This window comes from Monodon monoceros, unplaced genomic scaffold (genome assembly GCF_005190385.1).
Source record: "Monodon monoceros isolate NGI ecotype Baffin Bay Population unplaced genomic scaffold, NGI_Narwhal_1 Super_Scaffold_14, whole genome shotgun sequence".
Taxonomy (NCBI): domain Eukaryota; kingdom Metazoa; phylum Chordata; class Mammalia; order Artiodactyla; family Monodontidae; genus Monodon; species Monodon monoceros.
Window position 1 is genome coordinate 63,120,883 of NW_021703770.1, and position 23,186 is coordinate 63,144,068.

General features: G+C 36.4%; 1 protein-coding gene across 1 annotated transcript in view; it reads right to left on the minus strand.

Annotated features, from left to right (window-relative positions):
- Positions 1-23,186, minus strand: part of PREX2 (phosphatidylinositol-3,4,5-trisphosphate dependent Rac exchange factor 2) — a 284,317-nt gene that overhangs the window by 136,300 nt on the left and 124,831 nt on the right. Inside the window, exons 12-19 of the mRNA XM_029223229.1 lie at positions 21,747-21,850; positions 20,990-21,039; positions 18,359-18,434; positions 14,275-14,347; positions 11,662-11,804; positions 11,407-11,499; positions 9,577-9,725; positions 4,629-4,714 (exon numbers count right to left, since the gene is read on the minus strand). Coding sequence (XP_029079062.1) covers positions 4,629-4,714; positions 9,577-9,725; positions 11,407-11,499; positions 11,662-11,804; positions 14,275-14,347; positions 18,359-18,434; positions 20,990-21,039; positions 21,747-21,850 — 774 coding nt within the window. The remainder of the gene's footprint in view (positions 1-4,628; positions 4,715-9,576; positions 9,726-11,406; positions 11,500-11,661; positions 11,805-14,274; positions 14,348-18,358; positions 18,435-20,989; positions 21,040-21,746; positions 21,851-23,186) is intronic.

Below are 23,186 nucleotides of genomic sequence, written 5' to 3' on the forward strand. Positions count from 1 at the left end.
TTTGAAGAGATACTGTGAAGAAACCTTTATAACGCTAATCAGTTATTTTCCCTTTCAAATGTCTAATCGATCTAATTTTCTAAATATGCATATATAATGGCACAATGAGAAAGCCAGAAATACAGGCCTTTTTACACTTCCTTTAGTCTACAAAATCTCTAAATATTTAAACAGTATTCAGTTTCATTTTTTAAAATGCCAACAATTAAAAGAAATTCTTAAGGAAAAAAGTCAATTAGCAAATAGGAGTGGACTGGATTTGCTAAGAAAAACAAGACTTCAGGATATGTACAAAGGGTCAGGAACCAGACAATCTGTGGAGAATAAAATTAATCAGAAAACATCAACTGTCCATCATTTATTTGCAGAGATATAGTGGCATATCCTAACAGGTGAGCTAAGATTTTCAGAACCTTCCAATCATTACTATTTGATATTCTGAGCAAATCAACATTTACAAAGCACCATTGCTAAATACAATGTACATAATTAACATCAATGATTATAAAACTTATCATAAGTATGTTAGAAGAGCTTTCCTTTGTAAGCAATTTCTCCCATGAAGGAATTATTAAACATCTTAAAGAACATAATTTATATTCAAGAAGACAGTATACATTTCTTCTCACTAAAATTCACTCCCAGAAATATTAAGTGGTTTTCCTGGATTGAGCTGAGTCTTGAGGGAGGGAGGGAGAATCGCAGCAGAAAGAACAGCCTAGAATCTAAAAAAAAGGGTACAAATGAACTTATCTACAGAACAGAAACAGAGTGACAGATGTAGAAAACAAACTTATGGTTCCCAGGGGGTGGTGGCAAGGAGGGACACCCTGGGAGACTGGGAATGACATATACATACTACAATATATGAACTAGATAGCTAATAAGGACAGGGGACTCTATAGCCCAGGGAACTGTACTCGTCTTCTGTAATGGCCTATATGGGAAAAGAATCTAAAACACAGTGTATGTATGTATATATATAAGTGATTCACTGTGCTGTACACCTGAAGCTAACACAACACTGTAAATCAACTCTACTCCAATAAAATTTTTTTAAAAAGAAGAAGGAGAAGAAAAAGAGCCTGAAAAAAGGCACTGAGTCAAGAATAACCTGGACGTTTGGGACCACAGGAGCAGTCAGTGTGAGCTTAGAATGAAAGTGGGTGAGAGAGACTGGAGAGCAAAGCAGAGGCAGGTTGTGAAGTCTCTGTGCGCTTTGCGTGAAGTCCTGAGTGTGAACCTTACTATACACGCAAGAGGAAAAACATTTAAGAATTTTAAGCAGAGAAGATGATCGCTCCCAACCCCCGCCTACACAGAGGATGGATCATCGGAGTTTAAGTCAAAAATCAAAATCACAGCAAGCATCCACTGCAACTTCCCAGGATGGAATTAACGTAGCTTTAATTATAAAGGGGAGAACGAGATCAAGTTTCTGATGTTTGATGATGGTGTTGACGGAAAGGCTCTAGTCTGCACTCAGGATCACTCCTGTGCCTTCGGACTCAGTGGCTGAGTAGACGGAGTTATTTAAATAAAGAGAGAATACAGAAGGTAAAGCAGCTTCAGAGAATAGATAAAAAGTTCAGTTGGGGATAATACTGGGTTTCTTAAGGTGCCAAAGGTGCATTTAGGTGGAGATGTTTAATAAACAATTAGATCTAGGCTATAGGACTCATGAGATCTGGGCGGGAGAAAGAGATTTAGAAACCCCCAGCGAAGAGGGTCAATATGATTGTTTATGGAGAACAAGAAGGCAAAGAAGAGAAGAGAGTGCCAACAGTTCAGGGGTCAATAGATGAAGAGCTGGCAGAGGAGGGGTAGGAGAAAAATCTGAAAAGTACCATCTCAGAAATCAAGATAATGAACGTTTTAGGCCAACGGGAGCAGTCAGTTTAAACAAATGCAACAGAATATTCAATTAAGACAAGAACTCTCAATGTCCATTGTAATTTCCAGTTAAGTCCATGATTACTCTTATAAGACATGGGTTACTCTTGGAGACATGGGTAGGAGGTGGGAGGAGATGTCTATAGCCCTGGGCTAAAATTCAAATAGGAAGTGAGGAAGGGCCAGCCAAAATAAAGACCAGCATTTCAGGAAGTTTGGCACGACAAAAATAAGTTCTGAGAGCATTACTCTAGAGCGAAGGGTCTCAATCTTTGACATGCATACAGATCACCTGAGGATCTTGTTAAAATACAGATTCTGATTCAGTAAGTCTTAGATTGGGCCTGAGATTCTGCATTTCTAACCAGCTCCCAGGTGATGCCAACGTTGTAGGTCTGTGGACCACACTCTGTGTAGCAAGGATCTAGAGAGGAAAATACGGGAAGAGGGAAGGTTTTGTATTTGCTGTTCAGTTTAAGACAGTTTTGTTTCTTTGTTTATTTCAATGAGAAACAACTGAGCATGTTTATAGCCTCTACTATAGTAACCCAGTGAAGAGAAACATTGAAAATTCTGGAATCGGAATATCTGACAGTGTAATACCCCAGAGGAGGTATCTGAAGGGGTGGGCTCCAGAATATCTGTAGGGATATTAACCTTGAACTCCAGAGAGGAAAATGGAAGACCTCTTCCTCTAGACTAGGAGAAAAATTGGTGATGGTAAAACAGCCAACAACGTGTGCAAAAAAAAGGTGTGGGACTTGGAGGCCTTCATACCTGGGAGCCTGAATATGTCTGTGAGGTGAAAAAGGAAGTCATCATGGGGGACAGGAGGCAATAATGAACAGAAAAAGAGACAGCTGATCAGACACATAAAAAGACTACTGAGTAGTGACAGGGGCTCAGTAAAAGATAAGACAGTGAATTGGGATGATACTAATTCCATATCCATGATAGATTTTTCCTAGCTGCTCAGGAGCAAAAGCGAAGAATGTAGTTAGGTTTATCCAAAGCTGAAATAAGGTGGCCTGGATGCACTTGAGGGATAAGCACAAGAGGACCCTGGATGCACCTGAGAGACAGGGATGAGAGGACCCTAACAATGCTGAGAAGAGTGATGGAAGTGCCCCACCACGGGGATAAAGCTGGCTAAGGAAGGAAGTGGCACTTTGAGGGATATAATTAACCAGGAGAAAAGGAGAAGGATCCCGAGACTGGAGGTCCCAGCGGAATTCTGTTTACCATTTTTTATTGAAGAAGCAACCAAATTTCAAAGCAACCAGATAAGAGACCCAAAAAAAGAGACTGTAGTCAGAAAATGGCATATTAGAATTGTAGATTCCACAGGTGAAAGTCCCATTATTGATATGCTCTAGTGTGTGACCATGGGAAAGGGCTGAAGAAGAAAAATGGGAAAGAAGTTTCTTTTTCTTACGGCAAAATTACAGTGCAAAAGGAAACCACAGACTGATACCATATTTAATACACACTCGAAAGGAAAAGCACATGAGTCTTTCTTTTACTCTTCAGGAGCAAAAAGCATAGTAACCAGAATTGGCCCTACCCTATGATTAAGTTCCCAAAATACAACCCTGCTCTTTAAAAGATACTGTAATAGGGAAACAGACACAGTTTGATTCACTTAGGTTTTCGGTTATTTCATAGTATCAATAATGTGATTGGCTCCTTTTTGGTTTAGTGAAAATGAAGGAGATATTTGATGTATCAAATATCCCATTTCGGTATGCAATGAATCCCATTTCAGTTTTATAATTTTAATGAGTTACTGGACACATTTTAAATGTCTATTAATCTATGTGTTTTAAAATTCTGAGTGAAAAGACAAGTTTTGAAATAAGATTAATTTTTATCATACATACACTAATGAAAGCAATTTCATAATCTAATAGGGGTCTAGCTAGTATATTCTTGATAAATGTGATTCTGATAGCAATGTCCTCTCAGATTTTTCCAGTCTAATATTGGAGTGATCATGTTAAGATGCTCTGCAGTTCACATATCTTAGTAATGAAAAGCATGTACGTCTCTTGTTAAGATAAACACATGGCTTCGTATGCTTAGTGATCCTTCTTGCTACAGCAGCAATTTATTTACTACGGTCAGCAATGTGGGATCTAACAGTTATTCCCTTAAATCACATTACTGTTAGCATAAAATTTAAAAGTACATATGTTAACAAGAGATATCAAAGGCTGATTTGCCTATCAAACAAAAAGAGAATAAAATATAAACATAAGTTTTGGGTCACATAAATTATTTAATTTAAAATGCATTTTATGCTTTATAAAATGCATGGCTTATGAGAATAAAGTAATCGTATAGCAAAAGACGTTATATAAAGGAAACAGATCATTCTTAAGCCCAAACACTCACATCTCTGAATTGCCGACAAAAATATAATAATTTGCCGTCAGAGAAAAATACAAAACCTTAAAGTCATCATATCCTTTGATTAAACTAAAGCATGCAGAAAAGTGAGACTGGGAAGCATCATTCTCTTATGAATTTTTAACAATGATAAATATGTCTTACAATTTGAAGAGCTTTTTTGAAAATATTGCTTTAGAAATATACTATCATTGAGCTAATACAGTAGAAATACCAGTGAGAAAATCCACAGCGACATGATTATGCACTTTTAAACATACTGTTTTTCAGCAGGGAGTATCCACACCTGCTGGCAAGCTGGTTATCACACGGGATGGATTTCTCACCTCTTCCCACCGCATGCACCACCGAAGGGCCGTATCCTCGGATCTGGAAGCCAAGTCCCTCCGCTGAATCTGGGATTTTCACTGTCCTAAAGCCAATCAAAAATAAGGTAAGATGATTTTAAAACAACACAGTTGGTTGAAACAATAGTTGTCCACACCTTTATTCAGTCCTTCAGTAAATGCGTATCATAGTCTCCCGTGTGAAAGACACTGGCCTGGACAAGCATGGAGGGTGCCCTTCCAGGGGCCCAGAGCAGGCACGTCACCCTGAGTTCCTCCACGGAACACAGTCGTTGTGTAGAATATCCTGAACAAAGGCTCTGGGGTCAGACAAACCTCGCTTTGAATCTTGATTTAGTCACTTCATAGTTGGATAACTTGGAAGAACTCCTCAACTGAGCCAGTTTCCACGGAAAGATGATGATGTTAACATTACTTTGCAGGGTGTCAATGGAGACGAAAAGAGAAAGCTCTGGTAAACTGCCCCGCTGTGAACTATGTAAATACTTAGTAAAATGGACGCTTCTCTCCTTAGTTTACTCTGACAAAGAAGGCATCAGTGCGCTGCAAAATCTCATCGTTAAAATTAATATAAAAGAAACACAGGGTTCACACGTTTCTACCTGTTGGGAACTTCAGCAAAGAGCGACAACAAAGAGCTGGTTTTAAAGAACAGATCTGTCAAACACAACATCAAAAGAATTTAACAAATATGATTAACTTTTGTGTTTATTCAGTGGAATTTTAAAAGGATAACACACCAAAAGGTAAACCAGAATAAGAAAAGCTGTATTTTTTGTTTTTTGGGTTTTTTTGCGGTACGCGGGCCTCTCACTGTTGCGGCCTCTCCCGCTGTGGAGCACAGGCTCCGGACGCGCAGGCCCAGCGGCCACGGCTCACGGGCCCAGCCACTCCGCGGCACGCGGGATCCTCACAGACTGGGGCACGAACCCGCGTCCCCTGCATCGGCAGGTGGACTCTCAACCACTGCGCCACCAGGGAAGCCCGAAAAGCTGTATTTTTAATGAATCCACATGGAAAAGAAGATGAAGAGATGGAGACCTTGAGTCAGCCATCATGACAAACCAGGGACGGATGTCCCACTGGTAGTAATCAACAAACTACTCCACGGAAGGAAGGCAGATATCAGAAAGCAACCATGAAAAGCAGAGAACATGAGACAAGACAGAACATCATAACAATAAAAATGAGTTTAAATAAACTGCCAGGGAGAGCAAAGACAAATGAATACAACCCAGTACATTTCGACGGATGGCCCCTGACGCCCCAGAAACAAGTGTTTTCCAAAAGACGATGAATTAATCATGAACTAAAAGTTGGCAGCACTTCAAGGGCACATTAGACAGAATCAGAAGTTAGGTACAACAGCACTTATTTGCAGTCTATGAAAGAGCAACACCGCATCTAGAAAACTCGAGAAAGCCATACACGGCCCTTAGGGCTGAACGCAGGGGCTGGCCCCGCAATTTAAAATATAACTCCGGGGCTTCCCTGGTGGCGCAGTGGTTGAGAGTCCGCCTGCCGATGCAGGGGACAGCGGTTCGTGCCCCAGTCCAGGAAGATCCCACGTGCCACGGAGCGGCTGGGCCCGTGAGCCATGGCCGCTGAGCCTGCGCGTCCGGAGCCTGTGCTCTGCAACGGGAGAGGCCACAACAGTGAGAGGCCCACGTACCGCAAAAAATAAATAAATAAATAAATAAATAAAATAAAATATAACCCCAGCAGGCATTCAGGCATTCCGTGATAGAAATGCAAACTGTCTGTTCTAGGGAAGCCTGAAAATGTTACTATAAATTAGATTACACACTATGAAGTGATCTGTATATTGGCGGCACAGAGGTTACGGGACTAATTCATCCTGTATCCTTAATTAAACACTTTGATGGATAAGGCTGTATCTGCTTTCTTTGAACATCACCTTGGCACTACTGTGTGTCAAAGGTACACTGGAAGATGGAAGACAGAACTGACTGAGGAAAAGAAAAGGGAATAAATACATCTTCTGAGCATGAAATCAAAAATAGAGGTAACTCATGCTTCTCTATGCTACAAATGACAGTTCACTTTTGCTGAAATAACTTGGAGCTTTCTGGCCATGGTGAATTACTGTTGCTTTTGGACTGCGAAAAATTCATAGTGAACTCTCAAAACTCTTTCTGAGTAAGGTCTTCTATCTTCTATTGCTAAGCAAGGCTGATCTTACTCTAATCTTCAAAAAGATGATATTTTTTCTTAACAAAATTTATACAGAGCACCGTGAGATGCATTTTGTTCATAATACTGGGCTCTCTTCATAAAACGACCTTTGGAAAACATGTTCCCCTGCTGGGACCACTATACGATTAAAAGAAGAATTAAATTTATACAAGAGGAATGCTCATTTCCTGTAGGAAAATAAGTGCACTAAATTATCTGCTACAAAGCCTTCTGAAACATTCCTTGATGGTATCAAATGTAAAATACAGCTAGGTTCAAAAGAAAAATTCTGTTGTATTTACCCGTCGTATTTTGCCTTTTTCCCCCCAAACAGGATACTACATAAATTATAAGTAGCTATTATAAGAAAATATGAGAATGGTTTATAGGAATCATATGTTAGAATAAGGACATATGAAAGGAAAGGTTATAATACTTCAGACAAATTAAAAATAAAAAGGAAAAAATTGAGTACTCCATCCTCAAAACAGTTTTGAAGTAAAATGTGCTCTTGATGTAATAAAGAAGCAGTGAAAAAAAATAAAATGAGAGAATAGATAAGCGTCACAGATAACATCACTGGAATACATACTATGTGTGGAACACCTGAATATGTTATTCTTTTTTTTTTTCTTGTTTAATGCTACCTTTCATAATGTACCCAGCACCTCACAGGTGCCCAATACATTTTACTTATTTATTTATTTAACATCTTTATTGGAGTATAATTGCTTTACAATGGTGTGTCAGTTTCTGCTGTATAACAAAGTGAATCAGCTATACATATACATATATCCCCATATCTCCTCCCTCTTTCATCTCCCTCCCACCCTCCCTATCCCACCCCTCTAGGTGGACACAAAGAACCGAGCTGATCTCCCTGTGCTGTGTGGCTGCTTCCCACTAGCTATCTATTTTACATTTGGTAGTGTATATGTGTCCATGCCACTCTCTCACTTCGTCCCAGCAAACCTAGATTTGTTTAATATTCTTAGCACCTCTGTGACATAGGCACTCTTATTATCCCCATTTTTTATGGATGAGTTTGTTGAAGCAACACAATTAGCAAGCAAATGGTGAAAGAGAGGCTTGAACCTGGACGGGAGATATCGGGTTTCAGATACTGTGCAGCAAACATGGACGGAAGAGAGTCAAAAGACCCAGGTTCCAACCCTGCTCATCTAGCAATTAATTCTAGGACTGAGGATCTGCCCCTTTCTATTCAGTATTGAAGCTGATGACTTCAAAGTCCTCTAAATTGAAATGTCTATGATCAGTGAAATGTATTTGCCGGGTTAAATCAGGGGGCATGGGGCCATGGAGAGGGCCTTTAGTTTACTAATGATTGCTTTGGAATACTACTGCCTCAGTCCTTTCCAGTCTGTCCTTTTCCTTTTAAATGCCCTCAAATTGTCCAGAGGTTGGCAACTAGATAGCCTCATCCTAGATAGGGTTGGAGAAAGGGTGACTAATAGATCATAATTAGGTTTAGAGAGAAGACACTGTCATGGTTATTTGCTGCCCTGTATCTCAAAGTCTTCCTAAATTACTAACTTTATTGAGTCACTCTCACTCCTTCAGACCCCTTGGTAAGCTGTGGGTAGAAGCTAAAGCCTCTACCTTGATGACACTGCAGAATCTAGCCCATTGCACTGCACTTTAACTCTTAAGATAAATGATGGACCCAGCTATTGCTGAAAATATATACTAAGGTAGGGAAGAATACTATACCATATATACTTAGAATATTTTTATAAGTAGTTAAAATAAACCTTTTTGTTTCTGAAGTGGTAACCTTCATTTATCTTCAAATTAATGAAGTTGCTTATTACTATTAAAATAATATACTTCAATTTTAAAGAGTAATATTGATATAATCATAGTACATTAAGACATTATGCTAAGCACTTTATATATATTCTCTCAATTAATAAATTAGTTAAACAAATCATGGAAATCTAATACAGGAACACGAGACCATCAATGATTTGCAGACAAAAAGCTAATGTTTTCCAAGTATATCCATAATATCTTGTTAATTTTTTTCAGCCCCCCCAGATCATTAATCACGTTCCCATTTTATAAATACTTGATTGTATGTACGTGTGTCAATACTTAGAAAAATCAACTAGCACTGAATTTCAAAAAAAATAACAATGGTCATTTATGGATAATATGATTATAAGAAAATGTCTTCCTTTAGAAAAACCTGTACTCACTAACTTTTCTATAATAAACATAAGTTTTTTTCTAATCATAGGTAGGTAGACATATTTTTTTAAAATAATGGACATGTTACTAAGTACATGAAAGCATGGAAGTGTCTGTCACCCAGGTTTGATCCCACCTCCTATGAACATTTAATCATAAATGGTATCATAGTCCCTGAAATTCTTAGAGCTGAACATGGCGGAATAAAGTTTTCACTGCCAAGTGTCCTACTAGTTTTCTTCACTCATAATCAGACTCAACCCAACCCAGACCAGAAAAGTTGGGGCATCAAAAGGAAAATATTTTTCTGTTGAAACTACCTGATTTAAGTAGCAAGCATTTAACCATCATAAGCAACGTATTTTTTCCCATTATCTACAGACCAGTATCAGTGATGTTGGTGACGTTTAAATGTGCCAAGCAGTGAGATGCTTAATTCCAGATGTTCACTCTTAACTTTTCTATTTTATTCACCTATGTCTAATTTTTTTAAAAACCGCACATAAATTATACAACTTACTCTCTTGGCTTTGTGCTCACAAGAACTCTTAGAGGTTTTCTGCTATTTAAGCATGATTTCAGGAAGCAATCCACTTCATTGAAAGGTCTCATAAAAACCAGGTCACCATTAATAGCAAAAATCTTTTTCCCAACTTCCATGCCAGCCATCTAGGAGAGAAACAGCAAAAAAAAAAAAAAAATCAAATTTTATTTTAATAAGGAACCTATTTTTTCACAGAATTAGAATCTGAAAGGGTCTAGAACTTAGAGATTTTGACATTTTAACACATCTGCAATGTTTTCATACAATGTCACAATACAGAACTGTGGAAGAGATAACACAGTTATTCTCTTTGACCTACTTTTAAATTTGATCACCCATCTCTACTGAAATTCTCCTCCCTCCCTCCCTCCAGGACTTAACACTGTACTTCTCCTGTAACCCTTTTTTCTGTTGTATTTTATAGTTCTTATTTCATCCTTTTAACTACAGTCAAACCCCAGGTTAAGTTTTTGCCTGTGTTTTCCATCTATATCCAAATAACTGAGAGAGTTTCAACCTCTATATAGACATGGATAACAACCAAATATACATCTCTAGCCTGACATAGCATAGGGGACCACAGGGCAGGAGAGAGAAATGGCCTGGAACCAACGAAGAGCTCCAACAGGCACAGATCACAAGATGCTGGAAAGATGACAAGGAAGACATTATCTCTCCACGCCAACCAGGCCAATCTTCTTAACCAACCCTACTGCCTGTAAACTATATACTGTTTTGGTTACCAGCCAAATGACGAAAACCCGGGAGAGGGCATTTTATTGGTGGCAGAGTCAGATGAAGCTGGGCTCCAAGAACACCCTCTGAAAATGACTGGGGAAAACATTTCCTCATCATAGAAAATAATAAAAACAGTCATTTGTTGGCCAGGCCTACCAACAGAGTATGGGCTGAGCAGAGTTATTTTGTTTGAAATTAATATGCTGTACATAGAGCTTTGTCTTGCACGAGGTTGGTAAAAGACAGAAACCTTGGGCGCCAGCAAATAGGGTAAGTGACATTTTGCTACTAACTTTAAACAGGCTCAAAGTTAAAAAGCCATGCTTCATTCATTTTCTCATTCTTTATTAAAAATTTATAAATTGAGACATTTGCTTGAGGATTAAGCATTTTATAAGCCAGGCAGAGGTAGGAATACTTTTAACCTGACATACTTGGGATATAACATTAGAAGGTACGTTCCATGAGGGCAGAGAACTTTGTTTTGTTCACTGTTGTATTACCAGAGCCTAGAACACTGCTAATCACATAACAGGCACTAAATAAATATTTCTGAATGAATGAATGATCAGGAGATTCCTTTGTTTAAAAGTCTGGTAAGGTGAGAGTACATTAATCAATTTATCGGCATTAACCCAATAAGAAAATAAACGAAAGCATGTGCTTTACTCATGGAAATTGTACTTAAATAAGACAATCAAAAGTGATAGGAAAATAGCAGATACAGCCCTAGATTTAATGGAAGAATCATGTGACATACACAATACGGTCCCACCCTATGCAGTCTCCACAGGGCTGCAGGCTAGAATCAGACATGGAATAAGCCACCTGGACTCCTAGGAGGTCGACAGTTCAAGCTGTAGATCTCTACAATACCTCCTCCCACTAGCCTTAAGTACCCAGACAACCTCTGTCACAAACCCAACAGTATTTAAAAGAACCTCAGAATAAGATTATTCAGAAACATTATTTTCCGTCAAGATACTTAAAGGCTGATTTCACTTTGTGTAAGACTTTTATGTTTGTATGTTACGGACAAAGTTAAATAAAAATGCTAATTTACATTACCTCAGCATTAGACCCCTTTTCTACCAACTTTATTATTGGAACTTTATTTTTGTCTTCTAACCCAAAACCATAGCTGCCTTCATTGGATTTAATCTGAAATGCAAAATATTAACACTATTAATAAAACAACTACGAAAAAACTTACAAATCAAACAGAATAAAATAATACGTTGCATCACTGTCAAACATGTTTATGGAATCTCCTGTTAATGTCTAATCAAGAAGAAAACCTGCATAGCACAGTAACAAACTTACCAACAATGATTTGGCTATAACATTTTCTACAACTTTTAAATCATGTTTCATCAGTCGATGTTTCATATTCGATCCTTCCACTTCCTCATCAGCAAAAAAGCGGAAAAGTAAGGGTTCGTCTTTGAATTCACTTTTTTCAAGGACTATGGAAACAGAGAGAGATTCAAACTGTTTCAATTACCCCCAAACTGACCTCAGTTTCCATACTGACAGACCCTTCAGACCCCTAAATTAATACCCTGTCCCATTACCTAGAACAAGTTACATTCACAAATATCCCAACAACCCTTTTTTATTTCTTTCTATAATTTCAAGCCAATGTTTCCTTTAGATTACTATTACCTAAATAATTTTGAATTTTTAAAATAAGTAATATTTTTTTCATTGTTAACTTTTATTTCTTAACCAAGTCTGCCACCTTTCCGGATTAAAACCCAACTTTAAGTCAAAGATTATATTGAATCAAAAAATGTATACAGTTCAAAACATAGAAACCTACAGTGTTTCAAATTTGTAGTAAACATTTTAAGTAAAAGCACAAAAACATTTCTGTTTTTAATATCCTGCACAATTATGGGAAAATTCAAATGGGTTAACTGTTGCCCTTACGTGTGTGAGCAATTCCCACTGTGGTTGCTTTTATTCCAACCCTTCAAACCAGAAAGATGTCTTCTGGGTGAAAAGTGATTTTAGTTCCCACTAATTCCTAGTTCTTTTCTGTAAAAACATTATTCTCAAATAACCTTATTTCTGCAAAGGTCAGTTTCTTCCCTTTTATCTGAACATTAATATTTCCCCCCAAAGTCCCTAAGCTTCCTGGCACGCTCTCATGATATAAGGTATATGTTTTGTTAGCCTTTTTAAAAATAAAGCTAAATACTAATAGAAAGAATTTGTACTCAGTGAGGACCTGACAACTGTCAAAGTGTCTTAAAAGAGAAATCTTCTCTATTTCTCCTTATCTACCCTTATACCCTAAAGCTTACTTGTTGAGACAGGTTGAATCACTGAGTCAGGGATCTAAGATCTGCAGCCCCAGGGCACAGAAGAATTTTAGGCTTTATCATAAGACAGACCGGGAGCTCAAATTCCAGGTCTGGGACTGATTCTGAGTGAAACACTAGGAAAGTTACTTAAAACTCCTTGAACTTCAGTTTCCTCACCCGTAAAATGCAGGCAGTAAAACCTTCTTCATAATGTTGGACAAAACTAAAATGAGGTAATAAGTGTAAATAACTTGGCTTATAGTAGGCAACCAAAAATGACAGCTTTTGATTTCATTATTTTAACGGAGGTCCAAATAACAATTGTTGACTAGTTGTATGTACGAACTGACCTTTGAATGAAGGACTGGTTGGCAACGTGAGTTAACAAATGAAACTACCAACCACAAATTAAAAGGTAACACAAGTTGTACGTGACAAGAGAAATGAGGATATAATTGAGATCGAGTTAGGTCTTGCCTACATGACCTAAGCAGTTTCCCAAAACTCACATGGTGTTTCTGCTACTACTGTTTTCCTCCACCAAATAGTCAGTCTAAAGGCAGGGAGAGAGAACATCAGTAAGGCCAGGAATGAGCGGAACTAGCTGTGCTTTACCGACAGAGACTTTCGTAGGGAAAACCTTTATTGTAACTCAATATTAAAAAAAAAAATATTTAGATAAAATTGCTGCTTGTTGATACTTTAAAGAGAAAAATAATCAAAACCTTTGAAGGTTGATATTATAGTTTTAATCCCCTATAATAACGTCATTCCTTCCATTCCATTGTTGGCTCTTCAAAGACAGATATTTCTCCTATCACAACTCATACAGTGGTCCAGAGATACTAGAATGTAATGGAATTCCCAAAGGAATATACGATAACCAAGGATGCTCTCAAAATCGCTGTTAACTTTTGCTGTACTTCTTTTCTTTGGAAAGAGGTAACAACTTTCTGAGTGTAATTGACAAATAGGTACAAGAGCTATCAAATATACACATATGCAAATATTAACAATGAAAAGAGATTGTTTGGGTTTATGGAATCTATAAGATGGTATGAATAGAGAGGGAAAACTAAGTCTCATTATTTTTATAAATTGAAGGGAAATGAAGTCATCAAACAAGAAAGAAATTCAATCTTTAATTAGTAGCCAAAAAGAAACAGATTTATAATTTTGTTCTCTGAGATAATTTTGAAAGCATTTTTCTAAAAATAACAATAAATGTTCAGATTAAATGCTCTCATTTAATCATTTTAATATATACTGGCATTCAAAAAAAAAAAACATGGGTCTGACCTAAAATAGTTTCAAAAAGATATATCAGCTTTTTTTTTTTTTTTTTTTTTAGAAACTTCTAGTTCAAGCTGTTGCTTTTTTGGGATCAGTCGAGAAAAACAGAAGAGAAGTAATGGCAACTGGTAGACAAGAGTTGTTAGACACAGCAAAGGCACCAAAGTGACATTGAATGCAGACGTGGTGACCCAACAGGGACACATGGCAAGACCCAGACAGTCTTGCTGGTTTGTCTCTAGATGACTTCCCTGGAACACTGAGACACTCCCAGTGTCCTAACAAAACAAAACAGTGAAATACATCTGTAAGCTTCCACAATAACAATCCCTACCATGGTGCATAAATCCATTGTCACAGAGTCCAACGCCAAATATCATTGCCTCTTCTCGGGTGCGGCAATCCCCCTGTTAACCACAAAAGCCCCGTACAAGTTAATAGGCAACTGAAGATTCTGCTGCATCTTCACCGCGTTTGACATTTCAGCACTGTACTGACAAAGCCGTTCATACATTAGGACAGACGCTGCTTTCATAAGGCCACGATCCATCTAAGGGTTATAAAACATTCACTTGATTATGAAAATATCTTCTTCTGACATTACATAAAAAATAAAGATTTCATACTTCTTGAGAAAAATCATGTCTCATTTAAAAGGAAAAATACACAGGTAACTAAAATGTATTGCTACCACAAATGATCCCTTTCTCTTATTTCTTTGATCTTATATCGCAATTATGTATCAAGGAAATATCCTACATATTGAAAACTCACTAAATAAAACTTGCTAAGTAAAAATTATTATGCGTGATCTCAGCTATCACCTCCCTTCCACAAAATGGCCTTGCTCTTTAAGTACCCCCCCCAAAGAAACCTACTAATCTAGGGTGACTCGTAAGACCCTAAGAGTGTGTTGTTCAGTGAAGTCAGCAAATGCAAGCTTCTCTTTCTCTATCTTGCCAAAAAAAAAAATCAGCTCATATAACTGATCCCCAAAAGAAAGCCCAATGCAAACTTTTGTTATGATTTTTATCTAGAAAACATCTATTTTATTCATTTAAGTATGAATTCATATACAGTCTGCCCTCTGTCACCACGGGTTCAGCATCTGAAGATTCAACCAACCACGGATCAAAATTATTCAGAGAAAAAAAGTCCAGAAAGTTCCAAAAAGCAAAGCTTGAATTGCAGGACCAGACACTGTTTACATAGCATTTACATTACATCAGGTATTATAGGTAATCTTGAGATTACTTAAAGTACATGGGAGGTTATTTGCAAATACTACTCTATTTTATGTAAGGGACTTGAGCATCTGTGGATTTTGGTATCTTCAGGGGTCCTGGAACCAATCCCTCGTAGATCCCAAGAGGGCCGACTGCATATGAATATATATGTGTATGTGTGTGTGTCTATATGTCATGACAGTTGTATGTTTTACAGTTTAAGAAGTGCTTTCGTACATATTATCTCATTTTTCCAAGTCCTATGTTTTAACTCTTAGGTACAATACTCTACCAAATCCATCCCCTCTTCTCTCTGGCTTCTATTTCATTTCTGTCTCAACACCCTAACCCAGTGTTTCTTCATTTCACTTCTAAATTGCCATAATTTTTTCCTGTACTTTCTCTAACTTATTGCCTTTATAGAATTAAACTTCCTTACACAGGAATATCATGTTCCAAAACTTTACACTGACTCTCTTTTTTAATAATCGTAAAATATCAAAATTTTCTGTTGGGCTTTCCAGGCCTCCCATAATCCTAACTTCATTCTACCCCTCCAGCCTCATTTTCCAAAGGTGGGGTCACCTTCACTCTTGTCAAGCTGACCCCCCCAATTGTTACCCTTCACACATTTAAATTCTACCTATCTGTCTATCAAGGACCAAAACAAGTGCCACCTCATGCTGTGACAACTCCACCCCTCACTAATCCTGTTAACTAACAAGACATGTATAATCTGTATCTTTGGACAACGCATCTGTGCCCTTTTCAAAATATAGCTGTTACGTAACTTTTATGAATTTACTCAAAAGATTTTTTTTTCTGCCACAAAGTGTGCCAAGTGCTACAGAGAGTAAAGCACTCAAACAAAAAATACTTCCCTGCCCTCCAGCAATTCAAATCTGGTGAAGAACTTAGTCACTTAAAATATGGTATATAATAAGTACCATCATCCAAAAGCTATCAGATCTAGACTATACTCCAAACAACACATAGACTATCACATTGGAGTCAGTTCTCTATTTGGTCCCCTTAAGCTCTCCAAGTCAACTCAGTGTCCCGGTCAATGCTAGAAATTAAGTTTTATTATCACTTGAGAGCCTTGGTGGAAAGAGACCCTTACTTTTAAAATATCTCTTTTTCATCTTAGATTAAGAACTGTAACTTATCCTTCTCTTATCACACCATTACCATGTCTTTCTTTTCACAGCGAGCCCATATTGTCCTAATCTGAAGCTAGAGTTAATCAGGTCTGATACGTACATTTGGATACGTTTTACACCATCAGAATCATAAAGCTTAAGTGACAGAGAAGAGCTGACATATACAGCTAGTCCAGTAAGCAGAAAACAGCTGTGAATATAAAATCTAGAGAGATTAAGTGACTCAATCAAGTTTGCAGAACTGCTTATCAGCAGAACTGTCATCACACACCAGATTACCTGAATCCCAGTCCATTTCAATTTCTATTACGTACAATTTCTACAGATGCTGTCATAACAGACTACTAGGAAAAGCTGAAGAAAAAAAGAATTGCAACTTGGTCCGTTTTTTGAGCAACTTATTTTAGTCTTCTAATATTCACACTTGGAAAGTAAATGTGCCAAAAAGGAAAAAAAAAAAAAAAGTTGATAACTGACTTCCTGAGTCAGAACTTTAAATATTTACTCAACATCAGCTTTTGCTTCAAAAAAACTTTCTTCAGTTTTCTCATATAATCAACATATAGTACAAGAATTCATGTGAATTCTGGAACAGTTTAATTTCTAGGTGAGATTCCAACTCTGTTACCAAACACAGAACCAATCCCAATGACACACACTGACCATAGTGTTATAAAAGGCTCTCACACTAGTAAACCCCCTGGACATAGGAATTTGGGTTTTATCTAAAAAGAACTGTTTGGTTTAATCTAAGATCTTAATTTCTAGATAAAATAAATCTAAGTGCCATAAAATGCAAAAATAGGTGGTCTTGGATAGTGTAGAAGTTAATATTAAAAATAAAAATCTCAAAATGTATGTGCACAGATGAATCAAATGGGAATTAAACATTAATATTTGAAACAAAAAATAAACATTTCTATGACTGAGCATCAAACGTTATTATCCACTTGCAACAAAGGAGGTAGGCTAATTTCTTCAATAACAGAAAAGTAAATTGACTCAAATATCCAAATGTAATGAGAACATTTCAACCAAGCAATATCCCCTTTCTCAAAATAGTAAGTTCTGTCAAAGTGGATATCAGTTTTCTTAGCCTTTTCTTCAATCCCTGGAAAACATTTGACTATTTATTACTTGATCTAGTACAATAACACATTTAAATAAATTTATATTTGAATATCTATTATGATGGGCTAGATGCCTTGAGTTGCAAATAACATTTTCTCAATACCAGCTATCAGCTCCCACATTCTAAGAAGCAGAACAACAACCACAGCAAGTTTTATACTTTCCTATTTACAGTGTATGCAGATGGATACTGTATTTTTTTGGGGGGGGGGGAGGGGAGTGAAGCTTGAGAGTGGGCCCGTGGGGAGGGGTAAATATTTTGTGATGCTGTCTACCTATGGGCTTATAAACTTTACAGCTGCATTAGGAGGACAAGCATTACCATTAGCATGAAAAGTAGGGCAGATCTCAGTTGCAAAAGCTTCTAGCCATACACATAGGGCAATACGTAAACGATACATCTTATCGCATTCACCCATTCACCCTCCCCTGTTCACACTAATTGGAAATTTCAATCCATTTCAGAGAAGTAAAGCTCATATTATCAAAACACAATTATTATCTAACAGAGAAGAAGGCACAGGGAGATTAGAATATAACCTGCTAGGACTAAAAACCAGATACCTTAAAACAAATCAGTGAACAAAGCATACAAGTAATTTTAGTACATGCACATTTATTTAAATTATACTTCGTTTCTTGATGGATCTCAGATGATATTTTTGAATCCAGAAACACCTTCCTCTTGAAAGACAATACTGCATAAAAATCAACTCTGGGACTCTGAAGTCAGATGATCCAGGTTCAAATCCTAACTCTGCTTCATTTTAGCTGTATGAACTTGGTCAAGTTATTTCACTGTCTCATTGGCAAGTGGGAGTTTTAAAAAGTACCTAAATCACTTCAAAGTCTAAAGCAGCAATGAATGTAACTCAGTAACTTCTATTTGTCTATTTACCTGTGCAATTAACCAGTCTATCAGCTTGTTGGCCATAACCACAGATTTGTAGGTTCTTAAGTGGTAATCTTTATCTCTATAAAGGAAAGAGAAAGAAAAAACATTAAGCAAGAGGACAAGTAAGCACAAGGAACCATTTCATTTCGTATAAGTGTGCAACAGAAGAGTTTACTCAATGTAATTTGAATTGACTGTCCCACTTATGTGTAAATAAGACAGCTTTACAAGGTGTACACACCTGAAAATTCCCTTCACCAGCTCACACCAGAAGAAGAAACCCACAAGGATACCAAAACAGGACATTTCTTCTTTCACATTTTCCTATATCCAAACTGATTGTTAATGTTATGTTACCTGGTGATAACTTGGCTAGAAATACAATAGCTCATTAGTAAAAGAATAATAAAATAGAATTCCCTCCCTTTAAATCAAGACAGAGTCTACGAAAAATCTCCTCAAAGTATGGGAAATAAAGCAGCCCCTTGTATTTCTGCTCCTAAGTTCTCCAGGAAGGCAGGATTTGCCCCAGAGGATTATTCATTAGGCTCAGCTGTAGTGGGAGACCTGAGGCCTGTCTTGAGGGAAACACACCGAGAACCTCGTTACTCATTTTCTCTGATCAGAGCACGGACTCAGCCACGCTGCATCCCCAGGCAGCCCCGGGAATCCTGGCTCTCCACAGCAGACTCTCCTTTCTGCAGACTTCCCAGCTCTGAGAAACGTTTCAAAGTCTAGTTAGATACCAACAAAGTGCTCATGATCAGAGTAAGGTCCCAAGGGTGGAAACCTGTAATTCATTTACTTTGCAGGCCTGGATCAAAATGGAATGAGAAAACGACAGTCTTTTCAACATGTCAAAAAAATCCAAACTGCAATCAACTTGGCGTGACAAATAATTACTGGCTATATTCATGGTTCTTTAGCTTCTGTCAGTAGTTTACAATTAATATTGACATCATTTCATCCATTTTCATAAAAAGCTCCCTGAAACATGAATGAAATTTCTGAGAGTTCAACAGTGAATGAACTAGTTAGCCAGTAATCAAGAGCATATTTTTAAAAATCTTTTTAAGTCTACCTCCTTACTTCTGATACCTCATCACCCATTTCATCTTGGTTTCCATGTGTCAATAAGAAGGACAGGGTAGTCTTTTATAGACCACACGTGGGTCTGTGGATTCTTCACCCAAGTCATTTTTCTTTTCATAAGCTGAGTTTACACATGACTATCGTACATTCCATCTGTTTTATGGGGTTTTTTCTCGTAAATTTACCTTGCACAACTCATCGTCATTTCTAGCCAAAGAACAATTCCTTCTTATCAGCTCTTTCAGAATGTAACTTTCTTGATAAGAAATCCCACATGGCTAAAATATATTTTCAGAACACATTTTCTCACATGTGAAACCTACATATACATACACATGTGGCCTGAAAAAATTATCCAGTATCGTTTTCTATTAGTTTAGCAGAAAAAAACCTTAAGTATCGAACCATCTTTTAGCATTACGTTATCCAACATATTCACAGAGTGCCTGTGCCAGGAATATAGCAGAGAATCAACGAATGTTGGTTCCTTTCACCTCTTTTTACTTTGTGAAGCCTGCTTGTGAAAGTGGACAGGGCATTTTCAGGAGTAACAGGTAAAATTCTGTCTTCTCCTTCGGGACCTGCAGTGTGGGCATTCCAACACTTACCAGCAACTTTTGGAATCTTTTTTTTTTTAAGCTCTGCATTTCCTTGGAATTGGAAAGCAGAGTGAAAAACAGAAACACTGTCCATCAAACGTTTGGATTCTACAACCACGACTGAAAAGCCTCTATATTCATTTTAGAAATAGTATGTTCATTTTTCTGTTTCGAAAAGTATGTTTTAGTCAATAAACTCCAAATGATATCTGGCCGTCTGAAATTAGTTTTACATTACATTACATCCTACCAGTTAGTGTATACCAGTGCATATTACAAAAGTACTGATGATCTCTATTAGTAATCATAACATAGAACTCAAAGTTTCCTGCTGTTTTTCTAAAGAGATAAACTGAAAATGAATCCTGATTTCTCTTTAAAAAACAAAAAGGCATCTCTTCAGAAGTTAAAACATGGTACAGAAAAAAAATGAGAAAATTATAATTATTAACTCCAAATCAATTCTTAATTTTCAAGTGCAAAATTTTTTCTTTGGATAAAAGATGATTAAAAAATTATTGTGAAATAAAATACATATCCAAGATTTGATTACACAGTCTAATGAAAAAAATTAGTATACAAATAACCATAATGGTAAATATTTATAGTAAACAGTATTTTGGAATCCTCTACCAACCAGCCAACTATTATTTATTAAATATTAACTGAAGGTGGATCATTTCAAAATCAAGCCTGTAATTTACTATGAATTAATGGCAAATAATTTTAGAAATCAGAATAAAAAGAGCAGAAGAAATGGTATAATTAGAGCCTCAGAAAATTCAGAAATATTTTCAGATAAATTGTGACTTAATCTTTAAAAGTAAAGTTTTCACTTTGGGAAGAAAAACAAAATAAGTTAAGTTCCAGCTTAATAATATTTATCTAATATGCAATATAAATATTTCCATTTAACCTCCCAGAACTTAGAAACTAGACTCACCTTATCACTGGAGTAAATAGACTATGAAGACGGCAATATAATCGTACGCCCTATTGTAAAACAAAAATATGTCAAAAGCAAGTAAGATCACTCAAAGGACAAACCAATGAAATTTTGAATAAAACAGATTCACTGTCAACATGCTGAAATCATTACCGTATTATTCAAATGATACATTACATCATAAAAATAATATAACTTAAATCTTTAAAAACAGGATTAAATTGTGCTATGAATTTTTCATATACATATGACATATACATACACAGAGGACTTTTAAAACTATTTTCTTAAAATATAAAATTTCGAGATATAATGTAAACAGAATATAAATCTATGTAGTGGTCCATCACACTACTTGATCATTACATGTCAATATAAATTTTGTCAAGTGTACAAAGAAAACTGATATTACATAAATTTTATGTATTTATCTTTTTGTTAAATTTATTCAAGTATCATGACCACTTGTTGCTACATGTGAAACAGTTTTCAACAGATATAATCTTCTGAGTTATGCAATTGCACTATTCCCTTTTAGAATTAGATAAAGAGAATAAAAACAATGATCTAACATTCTAATTCTTAAAATAGCAAGAAAAAAATCAAGAGGTTTGCTTACGTACGTCATGTAAAAATTTTCTATACCGGCAGAATTATTTTAAGTCTCTCTACAGGATTTTATCTTGCTGAAGATAAGAATATAACGACAACACGAATTCTTTTATTGATAAAAGGTTATGGGAGAGGTTGTTACCTTTGAAATCACATCCTGCATCTCATTTCTTGGATAAAAGGTTCCATCATCATAGCGAAATCGATATAACATCTGTTCTGGTTTGAATTGATGTTTATCCGTAACTAAGAACATAAGAACAGTATATTAAAATCCTGACAATCTAAAAACTGGCAGATAAAAAACATATTCCCAAATACTGAAACTTTTAGTTTTATCAAAAGCTTTCATTTTCCTAACATAGTAATGCTAATCCAGTATTTTGATAGTAACATTCATGATAAGATTTTGTTATATAATATAGTTACAACTTCCATGTAATGACTGAAGAACTAAATTAAGGTTAGCCACATTAGGTAGCATAGCGTATGCATTTGTGCGTGTGTGTAGTGATTTACACTTAAATAGACGAGTTTGTGTTTTCTATTTCTTCACAATGCCACAAGGTCAAGCAAAAAGTGCCCTTCGAATAGCAGATACTCCAACTAGTGGGTTATAATTTGATTCTCAGCCCCAGAAGTGAATTTTAGCATTTATCTGTCTTATCCCACAGCGATCAGGCCAAGACCACACATATACCAATCTTGACCATTTATCCTGTGTTTAGATCTTCAGAGTAGATTAGATAAATTCAGTATGTAACTGATTCCAAAATTTTAACAGTTTTCTTACACTGACAAATGCTTTTCTTACACGTCACTTAATTTTTTTTTTCCTCAGTGGAAAATGAGAGTGGTCAACCTTCACTTCCATCCTTAAGATAAGACTTTCCATTCATAAAGACTCCTACTAAACTTTCTCTCAAGTTTCCTTTTTTTCTAGGTAGTCTGATAAAAAAAAAAAAAACTGTTCTAGAAAGGAAAGACCTCAAATTAAATCTCAAAGAGTTTACATTTAAATGTTTTATTTACAGGGAATGAAAAATTTGCAGAAGAGATAATTTTTGCAATCGGCTCTATTTTCACGATTACATAGAAGACTTTGACCTTTACTTTTTGCTAAAAATGTTGAAGGGGGAGAAAAATCTGTCAGAATTCTCATGAACTACATTGGTGAATCCAGAATAAAGCCAAGAGACTTGTAACACACACATACACATACACACACACACACGCACGCATATGCAAAGTTTCAGCAATTTCACCCTCATCTATCCAAACCAAATGCATGGCTTGCAGCCATAAAACTGAGACAGGCTTGCTGCCAAAAAGGGATAGACAACACAACTTTTGGCATCTTTTTTCCAGATTAAGCCAAAAAGAAAAAAAAGCATATGTGAAAGAAAAATAAAATCGGAAGAAATATTTTGAAATCCTACGGCATGTTTCAAGACCAGTTATTTATTTCTCCTGTGCAATCTACCTATTCCCATTTTTATCCCTTAAGATTCATTGAAATAAGTTATTATATTGATGTTCCAAAATTCAAGGAAACTTGGGCCCAAAGGTATCTTGCCACAAT